Source organism: Beta vulgaris, chromosome 1, assembly GCF_026745355.1.
Source record: "Beta vulgaris subsp. vulgaris cultivar EL10 chromosome 1, EL10.2, whole genome shotgun sequence".
NCBI lineage: Eukaryota > Viridiplantae > Streptophyta > Magnoliopsida > Caryophyllales > Amaranthaceae > Beta > Beta vulgaris.
Genome location: NC_079202.1, coordinates 60,159,949 through 60,177,751, shown reverse-complemented (window position 1 = coordinate 60,177,751; position 17,803 = coordinate 60,159,949). Strand labels below are relative to the sequence as shown.

The 17,803-nt window shown below is 36.6% G+C and overlaps 2 protein-coding genes across 2 annotated transcripts; one reads left to right on the top strand and one right to left on the bottom strand.

The window, feature by feature from the left end:
• The first annotated feature begins 3,210 nt into the window (after window positions 1-3,210).
• LOC104886803 (uncharacterized) lies at window positions 3,211-6,736 on the top strand. The gene is made up of 9 exons (XM_010671327.4): window positions 3,211-3,470; window positions 3,554-3,619; window positions 3,742-3,847; window positions 4,043-4,085; window positions 4,187-4,259; window positions 4,506-4,593; window positions 6,041-6,097; window positions 6,222-6,300; window positions 6,436-6,736. Exons 1-9 carry the CDS (start codon window positions 3,400-3,402, stop codon window positions 6,447-6,449), a joined length of 597 nt encoding a protein of 198 aa, XP_010669629.1. The 5' UTR covers window positions 3,211-3,399; the 3' UTR covers window positions 6,450-6,736.
• Window positions 6,737-7,934: 1,198 nt separating this feature from the next.
• LOC104886812 (hypothetical protein) lies at window positions 7,935-17,358 on the bottom strand. The gene is made up of 14 exons (XM_010671337.4): window positions 16,514-17,358; window positions 16,109-16,195; window positions 15,039-15,148; window positions 14,113-14,163; window positions 13,398-13,569; window positions 12,234-12,551; window positions 11,949-12,152; window positions 11,319-11,798; window positions 10,996-11,205; window positions 10,195-10,383; window positions 9,582-9,745; window positions 9,349-9,501; window positions 9,173-9,251; window positions 7,935-8,566 (listed from the first exon to the last, which is right to left on the bottom strand). Exons 1-14 carry the CDS (start codon window positions 16,949-16,951, stop codon window positions 8,093-8,095), a joined length of 3,129 nt encoding a protein of 1,042 aa, XP_010669639.2. The 5' UTR covers window positions 16,952-17,358; the 3' UTR covers window positions 7,935-8,092.
• Window positions 17,359-17,803: the final 445 nt, after the last annotated feature.

Below are 17,803 nucleotides of genomic sequence, written 5' to 3'. Positions count from 1 at the left end.
AAATTATGTCCAAAACCTAGCCCAAAATTGGACACGGCTGAACAAAAATGTTCAGCTCTTGAATTTTTATTAGGAATATTAGGGTATGATAAAGATAAGATCATTACCATAATATTTAGTAATTTTAAACCTACAAAACCTTTTTTTTTCTTTTTTCTTTTTTGAATTGAAAAATTGTGAAATCTTATACTTTTTCCTTTTTTTACTCGCAATATTTTTTCCCGTCAAGTTCAATGCAATTTTTGGAGTATGAGAGAGGTACAGAGGAAAAAAAGAGAAAGCCCGTGTGATTGTAACTAATGAATGTTCTGGGCAATACTCCGATTTCTCACTTTTCATTATATTTGTCTTGTGAGAAGAATATTGACATCAGATTTTTTGAAATTGTTGAATCACAAAATCGCAAATTAGATCCTACACCGAGGTGTAGGATGCGCATCCTACACCTTGTCCATGTGGCTGGCTTTTGGCAGTGTTTTTGAAAGTGGGCCAGCTCTTTCTCTCTTATCACGTGAAACAATTTTTTTAACGGTTTTTTCACCAAGTACCCCCGAGTTTTCAAAAAATTCACCTAGTACCCTCCAGGTTTTCAAAATTCACAGGATACCCCTAAGTTTCAAACTAATACACGGGGTACCCTTAAATGCCCTTAATGACTAACGTCGTTAACTACCGTTAGTCATTAACCGTAATTTTCTGCTTTAACCCTAATTAATCCCTAATCTTAACCCTAATCCTAACACTAAACCCTAACCCTAACACTAAACCCTAACACTAACACTAACCCTAACCCACCACCCCACCACCCACCCACCACCCCTGCCCCCTCCCCCACCCACGCGCCGCCCTCCTCCCCCACCCCTTGCAGCCCCTCCCCCACCCTCGCGCCGCCCTTCTCCCCTCTCAGTTCATTTCAGCAGTCCCCCACCCCTCCCTCCCCATTGCGCGCCCCCCGACCTTCCCCCCACCCCCACGCCAACCACAGCACCACCCCCTTCCATTTTCGCCGACACTGCCTTCCCCACCCTCGTTTCATCTCAAATTTGCGCCGCCCAGCAGTCCTCCCCACCCATTCAATATTAGGGATGAAACACAGGCGACGCCTAACAGTTTGAGGGGGCGCTGTAGAGGTGGTGGGCGGCTCGTTGGTGGGCAGCTCGTGCCGAGAAGAGAGCGAAGGAAAGAGAGGTACTGGGCGGCTACAAGGTGGTGCGCACAGGGTGTGGGTTTGCGGTGGTGGGGGAGAAATCGAATGGGTGGAGGATGAAGGGGCTGGCGAGATTAACGGGGTGGGGGAGAGACAGTGGGGGGGCTACGATGGGGATGGTGGTTGTGGTGGGGCTGTAGGGGTAGGGTAGGTGGGTGGGGGAGAGGAGGGATAGTGGTTGGGTGGTAGTGGGGTTAGGGTTAGGGTTAGGGTTTAGATTAAGGTTTAAAATTAGGGGTTAGGGTTAGATTTAGTTAGGTTAATTAGGGGTAATTAGATTAATGAAGGTTAATGACTAACGGCGGTTAACGCCGTTAGTCATTAAGGGCATTTGAGGGTACCCCGTGTATTAGTTTGAAACTTAGGGGTACCCTGTGAATTTTGAAAACTTGGAGGGTACCAGGTGAATTTTTTGAAAACTCGAGGGTACTTGGTGAAAAAACCGTTTTTTAATGTACAAATGCATATGGTTTGGTGTACAATAATATACGAGTGTACATTTGGGGATTTTTAGTGATCAAAGCAATGATTATCAGTGTACATTGTGATTTTATTGAATTTCGGTATGAGACTGTAATTGTACATATTGAATTTCATTAGTGAACAAACATCAAACACACCAGTGTACAACGATTGGAAATTACTCACTTGACATTTTTTGGTATGGGACTGTAATTGTACATATTGAATTTCATTAGTGAACAAACATCAACACACCCAGTGTACAAAGATTGCAAATTACTCACTTGACATCAGCTTCATGAATTGGGTTACTTTCAGCTGGGGGGTTGTCATTGTACATTCTGATTTTATTAATGAACAACCACGAAGCCAAAAATGTACAAGGAAGTTGAGTGTGGAAAAGAGAGAAGTGGTGAATTTCGGTATGAGACTGTAATTGTACATATTGAATTTAATTAGTGAACAAACATCAACACACCCAGTGTACAAATATTGCAAATTACTCACTTGACATTAGCTTCAGTAATTGAGTTACTTTCAGCTGGGGGTTGTCATTGTACATTTTGATTTTGTTAATGAACAACCACGAAGCCAAGAATGTACAAGGAGGTTGAGTGTGAAAAAGAGACAAGTGGTGAACAATATATGGGGGAAAAATGATGGCGGTTGACATCTAATCAGTTATTAAATGGTGAACAGTAACTGTCAAATCAGTTACTTTTTGTACTTTCGACATGTACACTGGATGTAATGGAAATGTACATTAGCTGTCAAATCAATTACTTTGTTGCATGTTGAATGGTGCGTTTCATTCTTCTTGCCTTGCGTTTTGGAGCTGGTGTAGGATGTTCATCCTACACCTTGGTCCAGGATCTACTAATTGTCACAAAATACGAAAGTGAAAACTTGTACACATTAAGTTACCAAATTGAAAACGTGAAACATTAAGAGTAAAAACAAATTTAACGCACCAAAGTTGGGAATTTTTTCTAAATGAACTCTTCATCTACTATTTGAATAGAAGCACATAAAAAACAATAGAGGTAGAGCATAAATGTTAATATACTTTTATAAAAGAAAATCACAATATGTTACTTGATTTTTTAATAAAAGATTTCTCGTCGAAGTCTGCATAATTACCTTTATTTTATTTCCTAAAAACTTTGTCCCATGAAATATGATTAGAGTATTAGATATTATACATTAATATTGGAAAAGAAAAACTATACTGTTAAGGGTCCGTTCATTATCGTTTTTTGTTTTCAGTTTTCAATATTTTTGAAAACTAAATTGAAAACCAGAAAAATTGGTTTCCACTCTTAAGTTGTCAGTTTTCAAAATCATTATGTTTCCAATAAATTTGACTAATTTTTAATTCATTATGTGATATATATTATTTGAAAATCGAAAAATAAAAGAACAGAAAATCACACAATACCGAACGGACCTTAAGATTCCATTACAAAATTTGAAGTTGGGTAAATCCTAAAGTACCCTTAGCATATATGCAGAATTTGTGAAACAAAGATCAATTAAGGCAAAGTGCTAACGATTAACCTAACTCAAAACTCAAAAGGGGCAAAAACAATTGGAAGAAAGGTGCTAACTTGCTACTTGCTATTATCGCAGCACCGCCATCTCCGCCCCTTTTAAGCCTAACCCCGCCACTTCTTTCTCTCTCCTAGTGAACTAAGCTAAGATTTAGGGTTTATTACTGGCGAAATCAAAACATGGGAAGAGCTAAAAAAGGTCCCAAATTTGCTGTTAAGAAGAAGCTCGTCACTTCCAAAACCCTTAAACAGTAATCATTCTCTCTTTTTTAATCTCTCTTTCATTTACTGAATTGCACTATTTACTAACTCTTGGTTTTTTCTTCAAATTCAGGCACAAACAAGAGGTTTTAAACCCTAAAAAGCGAGACCTTGAAGCAGAAAATCTCCCTAGAAATGTGTAAGCTCAAAATTTTCTTCAATTTGTTCCATTGTATGCTGTTATTGTAATTGGGTATCGCTAAAAAAAATAATTTTGACATAATTTGATTCGATATTTATGCTGTTGTGTGTGTTTTTCAGGCCTTATGTTTCAGCAGCCCTATTCTTCAAATATAATACTGCTTTGGGACCGCCTTATCGGGTTTTGGTTGATACCAATTTCATCAATTTTTCCATTCAGAATAAAGTGAGAACCCCTAATTATGATTTTACTGAATTATGTCATAGATAAACACCTTGGTTTTAATGTGAGAATAAAATATGTATGTAGTATTTCTATAATCTGTATGCTCAAGCTGGATGTGTTTCAGTTGTCTTGTTTAATTCAACTCGATTCACTTTGTTTTACGCATTGTGAGTTTTTTGTTTTATGTTTGTGCAGTTGGATCTGGAGAAAGGAATGATGGACTGCTTATATGCAAAATGTGAGTGATTAGTGTTTGATGATTGTATAGTTTAGATATTTTATTACCTCAATTACTATAAAAGATGGGTTCCTAATATACTCTTTTTTGAATCACTGAAGGTACTCCATGCATTACGGATTGTGTGATGGCGGAACTTGAGAAGTTGGGTCAAAAGTATCGTGTAGCGTTGAGGTACATTTTTTCATGCCTGTCATCTTAATGTCGAAGACTTCTTGTTAATTTGTTGGAACAGACCGGCGTAGTGGCAGACTAACAGCTTTCACATGAATTAGCAACTTCAACTATATCCTTAGCAATTGAAATAAGTTTATCTTTCAATGTCAATTTGGTAGCTCGTTTAATGCTTGCAAACTGCTGAGTACTTCAGATTTTCTATGTGAGGCCATAAGCAGAGTCTAATTGTTTGTGCACATACAGGATTGCCAAAGATCCTCGATTTGAGAGACTCCCATGTACCCATAAAGGAACATATGCTGATGACTGCATCGTTGCTAGGGTTACTCAGGTATGTTTTCTGTATGATAATTAGCTTATCTGTATCTTCTTTACTTATCAAATGAAATGTTGTGGCAACTGTGAAATAAAGGATTCGTTTCAAAGAGCTTCATAGACACAAATTAGCTAATGGTGTTTAGACTTTAATTTAGTGTAGGTTGTATGGAGTTATACGTAATAGGCCAATAGCTTCCCTCTTTCCCGTAGGAAGTTTTTTCTCGTATAGTGAGGAATATTGCAAAAGAATCATTGCTTGTTTCAAGAAAAATATACAATTTGTTTGGTGGGAAGGAATTGGATGGAGAAGAAAGGAAGAGAAAAAGAATGAACAGACTTTTCCAAGCTTGGCTCTAAAAACTAGTGTATTGGATTGCATAAGAAAGGAAAGGAAGTGGTGGGAAGAAAATCGTATGATCTTTCCAATTTTCTTTTCTCCAAAGTTGGAGGAATTTGAGAGAAAAAATAGAAAGGCTTTCTCTTTTTGATTCCTTACACCAAACCAACCATTGGATTTTAGCTGCTTTCTTTTCCATCTCTTCCCTTCTTTTCCTTTCCTACCTTTACTATAAAAACACCAGACAAGCTGTGAGGAATGCATGATGATCCTTATCTGTGGTGAAGATGGCAAATCTACTTATTGAAGCAGTCACTCCCATATCTATTATCTTCAATGACTGAATGGTTTTTTTTTTATCATTGTAGTAATAAGTTCTGTTATGAGGATCCTAGTCAATGCCCAAGTAGTAAAACTTACAAGTCATAAATTCAAATAAATAACTCAGAAACATTAAAGTCAGAAATATAATTATTCTCTAAGAACATTGATATCGAGCATCCTATGAGTCTATGACTGAAAAATAATTCAACTTGAAGTGTATAATAGAATCCATATAACATGCCTCATACAAAATAGATAAAAAATAAGAGAATTGAGACTGAAGTCTGAACATAGTTCACCACACGCGCAGCATGGTCACCACTTGTAAGGTACACTATATTCATTAACAGCTTCAATGACCATGCCTTTACCTTGGCGTATACAAAATATAGGCATATGTTCAACTGTCATATCGTTGTTCATAGAAGTCAGAACATTACCATTTTCAGTGATTCTTAGCAATTTAATACCAGTTCCTATATTGCTCCATATTCCTTCAAATCTAAACTTCTTCTTCCAAGAATCATACTGACCATTCAACACCTTCATCTCAACAATAGTAATACATATTCGTATTTAACACATTTCTACCGACTCTTGTAACTAGTGGTGATATTTTTACTGGGATTATAGCATATACAAAGCTCAGTTACCTTAGTACTAAGTGCATAGGTCAGGGGCTCAGGGCTGATCACACCATCTGCTTTTCTGTTTCCAAAAGCTTCGTCCATTTTTTTTATTGTGCAACTTTGCTTGACTATAGTCTGTTATTCTTATGGCTTACTTTTTTTGCAAACAGCATAAGTGCTACCTTGTTGCGACATGTGATCGTGATTTGAAGCGCAGGATTAGAAAGGTATCTCCCTTCTGTATAATCATACAAGATTTTTCTCATTATAGATCTCTATGTGATTGTGGAGTCTTGAACATGTTTTCTAATATCCTGTGACTTTGAATTCTGAAAATTCAACTGGGAGCAGATTCCTGGTGTGCCTATCATGTACATCACACAGCACAAGTATTCTATTGAGCGGTTGCCCGAAGCTACAATAGGAGGAGGTAGGCTAAACATATAGATCGATGCACCTTTATTCTGGTTTTTCAAATTTATTATGACTATTTTTTAAAAAAAGTAAAATTATGTATTGGCTGCATTCTTCTAAATTTCTAATGTGCTTTTCTGTTCTCATGCAGCGCCGAGATATTGATGCTTTTGGGATGTTGTAGGAAGAACGTGCAATCTCTTCTATATTAAGTTTAACTTTTGGCGTAGTTCGTTCTGTACTTGAGGCGAGTGCTGATATAAACAGTCGGTGGACTTGTTAAGAGTACAGAGAATATATGTTTCTTGTTTGAGGTGATAGGAAAAAAAGACTACCGTCTTAGCATTGGTGCATCAGTTTGTATTCTAGGGTTCGATCATTGATGAGTTTCAAACTAATCTGAGCTATTTTTTTTTTTGGTGTAATAATGCTGAAGATGGACTTACAATTAAGATGTAGTTAAATTTTTGAAGATAGCTTACGAAAAACCGGTGTTCCTTGCCCCCCTCCCTTCCCCCATCCGCCCTTTTTCTTTGGGCCGTGGAACTCTTGGAGAGACTTCGAGGGGAACCTAGAAGAGGCTTTACTTCCAGTAAACTTTCAACGGATATTAAGTGTTCATATAGTTAAGATGTTAGGACTAGTGCGGGAAAAATATAGGTATGATTGGCAAGTGTACAATTCTATGTCTACATCACGAGTTCACGGCACTGTCTCAATACATTATAAAATATGGATCATGTATATGGACTATGGTACTGATACAATGTCTTTCCTTGCCCATATGGGCATTTTAAGGGCTGCATTAACATATCAATATTAATTAGTGGAAAGTTGTGCTACATTGCTCAGCTGCCTTTGTTATGCGGTATGATATACTTTCTTTGTTTTTTTTCGATGATCTGTTTTGACTTCTGACACTATTTACATATGTAACTTTGATTATCTTTTGTGATTTGTAAGTAAAGATATAAAGGTTTAAAATAGAGACGTTGTGCGAAGGTAGCCAGAGAAAATTATTCTTACCATGGATCATATAGGCATACTCAGGCTTGTATCTATTACTTTTTCGGGTTATATAGAGTTGGTCATATTTTAGACCTTTGTTTTTCATTTGAGGCTATAGTCTTCTCATTTGAAGCTAATATAATGAACAAAATATAGCCTTTGGTAATATCTACAAACTTATTATCCAGTCCTTAGAGTTAATTTTTACAAATTTTTGCACATTACATTGTTACATGAAGTTCTCTGATCCCTAAAATTGATTTTTGAAATTTTGCACATTACCTTTAATGACACTTTCATATATGATTCTAATGACGTCGTTAGTGTTAAAAATTTGTTTGAATGGTTAAAACTATATCGGTCATTAACATTAGCCAGTGTACAATAATGGAGAATCTTTTAATAACATCAAACTAAGGGACGGAGGGAGTATCATCTAACCTCACATAGGAATGTGAAGAAGAAAACTAATCAAACGAAGAGTGAATAGATAAGAGATAATACACAGAAAAAAAGACATTGATAATAAGCTATAGGAATGCTTGCAAGGGTTGAGTGGGAATCTTCAACATAATGAATTTATCGACATTAATATCCTATAAAGTTGACGCACTTGTCCTTTCCCCCTTCCCTATTCTCCCATTTACAAACAAAGCCTCACAAATTTTTTTCATCCTTTTTTCTGGAAAAATTTTACAAAACAAAGAACTTTAAGCTAAACTTTTTTAATACAAAAAGAATCAATCATTACTATAACCTAATTTAGCACCAATCTAAATGCTGGAAAGGAAAAACTAATACTATCTCCTTGCCACAGATGAAGTACTGTTAGTTGTACTACTTGTAATAGTAGTGTTTGACACTCCCTCTGGTGGGGGTTTTACATACTTGTCTATGGGTTTCATATGTTTCGAGTTTCGGGATTTTATCCTCTCCACTTTCTCCTTGTTTTTCCTCTTTCTCTCGGCTTTAATCTTCTTCCTTTCATCCTTTTCCTTCTCGTACACACCCTGCCAGAAGATCTCTCCTGTTTTAGGCCACAACCACCGTCTTTTTGTTGCTTCAGAGTCGGCTTCCTCAGCCAAGTCCTCGTCCATGTTTTTGAGAGTGCGCAGTGAGAAAAACTTTACCCACATGTGACCTTTCCTGCTTTGTAACCCATGCTGTTCCTGCATCTTGCCGGTCTCGGGGTTGATATATACCATGTGTCGAGCACTGTGGTAGGCCCAAACGTTTACAAGCAGCTCAAGTACCCGAGAGTAACAATGCTTGTCCTGCAATGTGGTTTTTTTTGTTGCATTTTGATCAAGACATTCGAGATGGCAAAACCATTTTCATATTGAAATAATGGTATGACAATACATCTTGAAGTACATAAGTTATAACTAAAGTTAAAATGCAAATTGTACTTTCAACATCTAGATAAAGAGGCAAGTCATATGTTGACATAATTTTACACATCATGGTAGAACCTAAAGGTATTGAGTTATTACTTCTGTGATTGTCCATGAACTTTTTCAATCTTTTTATTTCTTTATTACTTAACATCAATTTGAACGTTTAACAAAATGAGATACAGATAACTTTGGCAACTTTTTCTCCAATTTATTGAGGTTATCAAAGGTTACTATGGAAAGTGGAAGAACTTAAGGGTTACATCAGAATTTCACCGGATTGCGTAAAGCTAAATATGAAACTCAAGCTAGCAAAAACAGGGAAAGAAATGAGACGGGACATGGGTTCTAAAATTTATAGATATAAATGAGTAGTGAAATTCACAACTAAAATAATTTTTAGATGAAATTCAAACATGGGCACATAAGTTCACACAAGGAAATGCTGTTGATAACAGTTTCTCAGATGAAAAAATGAACCCTTACTCCGGATAAGCTCAAATAACAGTGCCCATGTAGATGGTGGTCATCGTACATTTGAGCGTCCAGTGCATCAACAAACATTCTGCAACAATGATAAGTGCAACAAAGACTTACAACTGTAAGGAAAGTTTGATTTGAATAAACAAGGGAAAAAAAACAGACGATATAATGTCAAATACCTCGCAAACATGACGAATTCTAGAAATGACTTAGTTGGTAGGGACCAGCTGTGCATTACAGACCATGTATCACCATCCGTAGGCATAGGTGGAAGGGAATCCCAATCTTTCTTGATTCCATACATCTTCTTGAAAGCATCAGAAAATGCAGACCTTCAAGCACAACCTTGGGGTCAACAAATGGCAAATAAAGCACCTCGGCATATGATTTTGGGGACTGCAAGAGGTCTTACCTACAATTACCAGCATTTACAGCATCACAAAATGACCAAAAATCTTGGTTCAAGGGATTTCTAGGATCCGAGTCCATCCGAACCCAAAAGTAGAAAGTATCCCCGTGTTCTCGTGATTCAATAGCTTTAAGCAATTCTTTCTCTGCAGTCTTGGACAATGCTCCCTGTGAAACTCAAACATTAAATATCAACAGTGTATTCTGATGTCTTTAGATGAAGCAGAATACTCTATGTAAAACATTCTCATGGCGAATGTCAGAACCCTAGACATTAAGGGTGGGATGAAATAGTGTATCCATCCAAAATATAACTTAATGTTGCTTTAAGGTATGAATAGAAAGATTCTGGTGAAATGAACTATTCCGCTTGACAAAATTGTGAGGTTAGTATTTGCTTTAGAGCATGAAGGTTGCAGAAAAAGAAGAACAGAGAATTAGGTGGGTGGGTCAGTGCTTGCTGGTCCCAACTTTAGAGAGAAAACGAAGTGAATAATATTTACCGAAAGTAGAAGTTGACAGAGAATTGGCACACCCTTTTTTGGTACTCTGTACCTTACAATTAGAATAGAGGGAATAGAAAGCTTGCAACTCGGTTAAGTGTAGTTCAGTAATACCTTTCTAGCTGTTGCTCTCCAGGACTGGAAACCTATCCAGGCATTTTTGTGGACACGATCAACTCGATTAGCGATTGCAAAGAAGGCTCCAAATTCTCCAAGCACGTCACGGTAATATGGATTACTGAGAAGAGAAAGACGGGAGGATGCATCTACATCATCTGCTCCGCGTCTACGCCCTCTTGCAGCCTAGAGTTGTCATTTGATAAATTATATGCAAGCAATCAAAAGGAAACGGGTAATATACTACTAATAAGGAAGCTAAAAGCTGCGTAGGCACTAGACAACTCTAAACGGATACAAAAGGTATTAAAATAGCATGATAAAGTTAAGCCTTTGCCTCTTAGACAGGCCAGAACCACCACCAAAAAGGAACAAGTGAAGCATCTCATAATTTTAATACCAAACATATAAGATATCTACACACTCCTTCCAGGATTGAAAGTTGCACATACTATTGTGTCACAAACTTATACCCATCTCCATATACAGAAATTATGTTTAAATTTCTAAATATGCCCTAACTTCAATCGAGTGGTAGAAAGAGGTTGGATACCATACAGGTATTATATAGTGTATCACTGTATCTTGGTGAAATCATGTTGGAACCCTAGTTATTCGTTTTTTGGATAATGTGACAATTTTGGAATAATATAGCTATTGTAACGAGAGGACGGAGTACTAGTTGACAATTTTAGACAAAGCTATCCTCGCGCCAACACATCAATGTACTAAGCTAAAGCGATAGTTCAAGATAATAAGCATACAAGTTAGCAGATACTTCGTAGATGAAGAACTTACCAGACCAATTCCTCGATAAAGAGGTTTGCGATGCAGAAAAGGCCAGGTTCCTTCCCCAATGTAGGGTTCATATATACACAATGGTTGACCTGTCCTTTCAAGCTCCCCGTCATCTCTTTCATGCAAATCGTTCTTCAGATGATCTGCCTTCCGGGAATTTCTATATACATCCTCCCATGTTCCTCGAGGCTGATCAGACCTATCCTTTAGCTGCATAAAATACCAGAAGAACTTTCAGAGAGCTTTAAGAGGAAACAAAGACAACTTTGTTCAATTACCAAATCAGAAAGGAAAGGACACTGATGTGCACAAAGTCCTCTCACCTCGGCATCTTCTCTTCTCTTTCTAGTATATGCAATGTCCATCTGTTTCTGTTCTTCCCAAATGCTATATAAAAAATCATCATCCTTTGCAGATGTAGAAACTGCAATATCTGTCTTATTATGGGTCCACAGCTCCTCAATTTTGTCCAAGTACATACTCACATTTCTGCGTCTATATGTTGCATCAGGAATCAAATTTAAGATGTTCCACCGCCATTCATTTTTGTATTTGGAAGGAATTTCAGCAGCAGGCTTTGGGACAGCAACTTCTGATGGTAGTTTAAGGATATTTTCCAATAGTGACACATACCCTTCAATAGTTTCCATCACCTTTAGGTTTTTAGCAGTTCCCTTCCCAATTGAAGCAACATTGTGAGCTAAAGGTGATAATCTTCCCCTTGTGACAACTTTGGATATAATTGCACTTAAGACCTTAATATCCTCCTTTGGGAAAAGATAGCCATTCACCCTGTCATCAACCTAAATGTTATTGGAAATGCAGTCAGAAATTATGAGTAGGGATAGCGAAAATATTGAACAGTTGCCTCAGTTATATTATTATGGAAATACATAGAATCTTACACTACTATTAACATTGTGATAAACAAAGTTGAAGGGCAGGTCACATACATATTTCTGTATCATGGATAGATTAGGGGCAATTATGAGCTTCTCATAGGTCATGGCTTTTATCAATATATCTGGAAATGATTGTTCTTCAAGGAATGATCCATATATTACAAGGTCGGCGATCCTGAGAACATCATCTGCATTGGCATCACGATCAGCATGCTTCACTATACCCTTCGGATAATTCAGACTTGCAGAAACGGCCTTCAGATAAATAATCAACATCGTCAAATTACATATGGACAAAGAAGATAATCAAAATCCAAAGATGTAGCATTATTATACCTCCAAAGCCTTGCTATAGTTACCAGTTGAATCACCAGCTACAACAAAGATTTTGAGACCAGGACTGGATCTATCATCAAGGTGAAATTCTGTGAGAAGTGGCTTTAAAGCCTGCAAAATCAGGGCCTGCTCCAGCCATAAACTTTTGTACATAAACTGACTTCCCACTAGAGCAACAACAAAATCGTCAGCAGCAAGACCCATCTTGGCATGGAGCTCCTCTTGGTTGAAGGCCATTAAACTATCTGCTTCCCATACTTCAGTTGGAGAACCCGGAATGACGAAGTAGTTTCCCGTGTCAAATTTTGAATAAATCATCTGAAAAAGGGATGTAACAGCATCAGACACCCAGACAAAGAAAGCTTTGGGATAGTACGGTACAAGAGGTCTGAAAGAGAGCAGAAACAAACAGGAAAAACTACCACCATCCGTGCTTAATTGTCGTAATGTTATTAAAATTACACTACCATAGAGAAAATATTTCAGTCGGAGGTAACAATAAAGAATTTTAGAGAAATATATGGTTACGACAAAACAGCACAAGAAGGGAAAAGAATTATGTGGTTAAGTTCGTTCCAAAAACTTCATAGCGCTGCAACATCACGAGCTGCAGTGAGCAGAAAGAATTCCTTTTCCTTCCTCTCAAACCATTTATTGCAATCCTTTCTGGCATCCTCAACTAACATCTTTTCTCTTTATATGCCCAAACAATCTAAGACTAGCTCAATACGTCTCTTATATGGATATAACTACCAGAATACCTAAAGGGACTACCAACTTATACTTCATTCCTCTCTTATCCTACCACGTCACAACACCCATAAAAAACATCCTCATTCTATCAACCAAAAAACTTCTTCCTCTTTGAGCATATGCACACTTAACTTGCTCATAATGCTACAACATAAAGCATCTTTTAGCTTTTAGATCTAATTGGTTAGTAATGTTGTTGTTGCACAAATCCTACAAGGTCTCCACAGTTGTGACTTAACCTTCATCGAATGAAGAAATTAAGTACCATTATCATGTAAAACACGCACCACTCATGTTACTCATCTTATGCTAGAGAGCAAAGTGTCTAGTATGTTGAAGAAGATCTCATGGGTATAGCCAACTACAGACTACAGTAACAAGTACAAGTGTAAAATAAATGTGAGCTCATACCGGAAGGGCATGATTTGGAAACACCACCACAGAAGCACGGCTGAAGCTCTTTTTCCAATCATTCAGAATTTCAAGTGTTCCATTCACGGTGTACTGGTTTACACGAGTTGCAAGACTCTGTTCATGGACGGTCCAAATAAGTGGTAATGCCTTAAAAGGTTCCTGCATAAAACTGTAAAAAGTGTGATCACTCTTCGAAAATGACATATATAAACTCAATGGAGGATGGCACCTAGTAATAAGAACAAAAGGCAAGTTCATTGTAATTCTTATAATCATTTATGAAGTGCATCAGAACTTATTGCTTGTAATGCTCAAAGATATTTCTTTCTGTAAATATTTGCAAATAATCCCCAGTTCCCAGCATATCCATATGATTATTTATTTCTCTCATATCACCGCTCAATCCCAAGTTTTCATATCAGTAACAAGAAACTTCCAGAATGCATATTGACGTAAGCAAAACAATGACTAAAGAATCCAGTCAATGCAAAAAAATTGAAAAGGCTGCAAATTCAAACCATGAAACACTTATAGATGGCTTCCACTGTACAATCAATCGATAAGTACAATCAATCGATAAGTTCAACACGTTTGACATTAGACGCCATAACTTGTCAACACTATGAATGGAAGGTATCCAGAACAATACAGAAATTAAAGGAACCGTGGTAACATAAGCAAAAAATTAGACGTTGGGGGAAAAATAACTTACCAAGAAAGGATTTCTTTCCCCTCAAGTGAGTTGAGTAGTATCCCATCATAGCTGCAAAAGCAACAATATCCCTTATAAAATATTTTCTCAAGAAATGCAATAATACCAGCAAGAGAACAAAATATGTCACAGTGACATTATGCCTTGACCCCACCCCCCAATAATATTCAAAGCATGGATAAGCTGGCTTCTACTCCCTCCGTCTTTTTTTTTTATTTGCTACATTTTGCCATTTAGGGGTGTTTCAATTTATTTGCTACATTTGCAAATATTTCCATATATAGTACATAGGTCCCACACTTTATTTACAAATTTGCCATCACTCCCTTCTTGATTTTGTAAATGTTTCCATATATAATACATAGGTCCCACAATTTACCTATTTGCTTTTTTGTTAATTCCATTTATGTCAATGGTCCCCACTCCCTCCTTGGTCTTTGTGAAAAAGTGCTTGTAGCAAATAAAAAAAGACGGAGGGAGTACTAGGAAATTCTCTAAGCCCAAGACGACCTAGTGGGTTAACTTGCTAAGATTAGACTTGTTTGTTGAAATAGAAATGTGTTGTGTTCATGCTACAGGATCTATAATCTCAACTCTGCAGATAAATGATAACAGAAAGACATGGAGATAAACTTGATGAAAAAATACAGCAAGAGGATACATTTACAATGAAATGACTAAGATACTTCAAATCCCATGAACCGATAGATCAAGTAACCGATTACGCAAAGCTCCTCTGCGACTCATGTTTTCATGGCATCTTAGCTTTAAAAATTCAATCAATCACATGTTCTTTACTATGCCAGTGAAATGTTAACAAGGTTCCATAATCTAGTAGGTATATGAGATGGTGAACGGGGAAAACAGTACAAGTAACAATGAAAGAATATTAAGATTCGACCAAAAAAGGGCATGTGATAACATACTTCAGCCAATCCACACTACTTCCACAGCGATCCTTGATTTTAATAATGGTGACTGGAACTCCTGTATGTTGCCACACAGCATGTGCAGGACCATCTTCACTTGAAAATACCTGAAAATTTTCAAGGCCATCAGAATGTAAAGGGGAGACCCTATTTCATGAGGTAGCCAACATGCATTTCCTATGATCTTAAGTGCATGTAAAGACAGACTTATATTTCCTTTAATATCCTCCACCAAAGTTCTTCAAGCAAAACCTACTACATGCAATTTCATTATGAGCTCTTATATCAAATATGCTAGAGATTAAAAGGTCCCAATAACCAAACTTCGCACAACGCCAAAAAAAAATATTAAAAGAATTCTCTGCCTCCATCTAGTTGCTTTTTGGCCTGCACATATTATTATACTGTGATATGTGCACTGGGAATTTAGCAGTTAGCATAAGTATCCAAGTCCCAGTTTATGCTTCAACAGTCCTCACAGAAATTCTTTGTTTCTACCAATATGAAAACATTATCATTGCAATTATTATCCTAATATATATAGTAATGTTTGATAAACGAACCCCATACATTTGAGATAACCAACGGTTTAATTGTAACTCGTAACCCCTTTCTCTTCTTTATTCAATCGCTTTCCTCAAGCTTTTCGTTGGCACCAGATAGTCACTTTCCCAAACAGTAAATCATTTTCCCTGCTTAAGTAAAAGTTCACGGAAAACTTCTGCATCTACCATTCAAAAACTCAACAGCTAAAATTACTTAATCCTTATAAAACTCAAAATTGGGTGACAAGTTATTTTCTGAAACTCTATTCTCCAAATCACTCTCGAGTCACTAATATTTTCGAATTGAGAACGTCCTTTTTATACCTCTAATCATAAAGTCAGGCAAATTGAATGATGAGACCATGGAATTTAACAAGAAGGATTGCAACATAGACCAGTAAACATCATCTTTCGGTAACGAACTAACGACAACATTTTATTATTTGTTTCAAATACAATTTTAAGCACTCCGCCAATCAATTCAAGAACCACATTCACTCACACCAAAATTCAAGACATTACCTCAATTAAGTATCCAATTTCTTGCAGAGCAGTTCCCACAGTGGCCATAAGTATCTGGTATGGATCTACAGCCAGATCCGCAAAAACCTTGAACATCACACAAAAAGATTAAACACATTGATACTTCAAACAACATGCCAACAAATCAGCTTCACATAATTACAACCATTTAGCTTAAAGTTTACTCAAGAACAAGTATCAAAATTAAATAGCACATGGCACAAATTCATCCAATGTGAATAATCCAAATTACTTAAAAAACACTTTGACATAAAAAAGATTTCTATAAAGTTAATAATTAGAGACCCATAACAAGCATTAACACCATAAAAAGCTTCACAAAAGCAGCAAAGCAAAACTCATAAAGTGAGATATAAACAGTGAAAGAGCAAATAGAGTACTAACCAAAGCAAGTTTGGGTTTCCTATAACCAAATCTTATCCCTCTTTTATACCCAGAAGACAAATTCACTTCTGCAACTTCCTTCTTGAATTTACTCAACAATTTTGAAGGTTCAAACTTCACATCTTCACCAAAATCCAGCTCCCCAATAATGTCTTTCAAATACATCAAATCTTCTCCAACTATGTCCAAATCAAGTGTTGAATTCTCAGGTGTTTCCATCACTGAACCTGGCAAATTTGCTTGGAAAAAAACAAGCAAAAGAGAAAAAACAACAATGGTGGAAATCCATTGAAGGTACCCTAACCTTTTAGAAAGCAAAAACCTTGGAAATCTCGATCTGGGTCTTTGTTGTTTTGAGAAAGAAGAAACTCTCCCAATATTATGATGATTCTGAAGTTGATCTTTCTTCAATAAAACCCCATTTTCAAGAGAACCCATTTACTTTACCATTAAAACAAGCTTAAAAAGCTAAGAACTTTAACAAAATGGTAAAGACCCAGATTGAAAATCAAGATTTTTTTCCTTACATCTGAAGATGGGTACTTATTATTATTGAAGATTTAATCAGAAGAGCAAAGATTTCACTGTCTCAAGCTAAAACAAATGATGAAAAAATATTTTTCTTTTTTTTTTCTTTTTTGCTGGGTTTTGTGTTGCTGCTACTGAGTTTTACTGTCAAACACAAAGAAGAAAGCTTTACCAGGACAAAGTTAAGAGATTTAAGGAAGGTAATGAGATCGGAATTATTTAGAAAAAATATAGAAAAAAACTATTGAAAAAGATTGGATGGGATGGTGACTTCAATGTTGTACATAACAGCTAAGCAGCAGTAAAAAAAAATAAGGAAAAAAAACCAATAGCCGGGACTCAGGGACTAGAGAGCGAGTAAGAGAAGTAAACGACAGTCAATAGAATAATCAATGACGTGGCAGAATTATTAGTCATTTTTTAATCCTAAACGTCAAGGAATTTTTATCTTATTTTTTAAAATTAAAATGGTAAACATCATCCAAACTTCTTAAAATCGCCACCGGTTCATCAAGCATTTTCAACTTTACTAAATTTCTTCTTTTCTTTTTTTTCTCAAACTACCACCTCGATTACCACCACCTCCAGTCCCAGGCCACCTTTAACCCCACTGCCACCTCCTCCACCACCCAAATTTTGATTTTCTTTTAATTGGTGGCGAAGGAGGTAGATGGTGGCGGGTGGTGGAATAAGTTAAAAGTGAGTCCGGAATGATGTTTAACAATCTCCTTTTAAAGGTTGTTTTAGTGTTTATTATTTTCG

Bases quoted from the DNA above. Each gene is read 5' to 3' on its own strand.
- LOC104886812 (XM_010671337.4), bottom strand. From the start codon at position 16,951: ATGGGTTCTCTTGAAAATGGGGTTTTATTGAAGAAAGATCAACTTCAG. The intron at 16,196-16,513 runs GTTAGTACTCTA...GTGATGTTCAAG, and splicing joins GGAAACCCAAACTTGCTTTG to GTTTTTGCGGATCTGGCTGT. The intron at 9,746-10,194 runs GTATTACTGAAC...TGAGTTTCACAG, and splicing joins GGAGAGCAACAGCTAGAAAG to GGAGCATTGTCCAAGACTGC.
- LOC104886803 (XM_010671327.4), top strand. From the start codon at position 3,400: ATGGGAAGAGCTAAAAAAGGTCCCAAATTTGCTGTTAAGAAGAAGCTC. The intron at 4,260-4,505 runs GTACATTTTTTC...GTGCACATACAG, and splicing joins AAGTATCGTGTAGCGTTGAG to GATTGCCAAAGATCCTCGAT. The intron at 4,594-6,040 runs GTATGTTTTCTG...TTTTGCAAACAG, and splicing joins TCGTTGCTAGGGTTACTCAG to CATAAGTGCTACCTTGTTGC.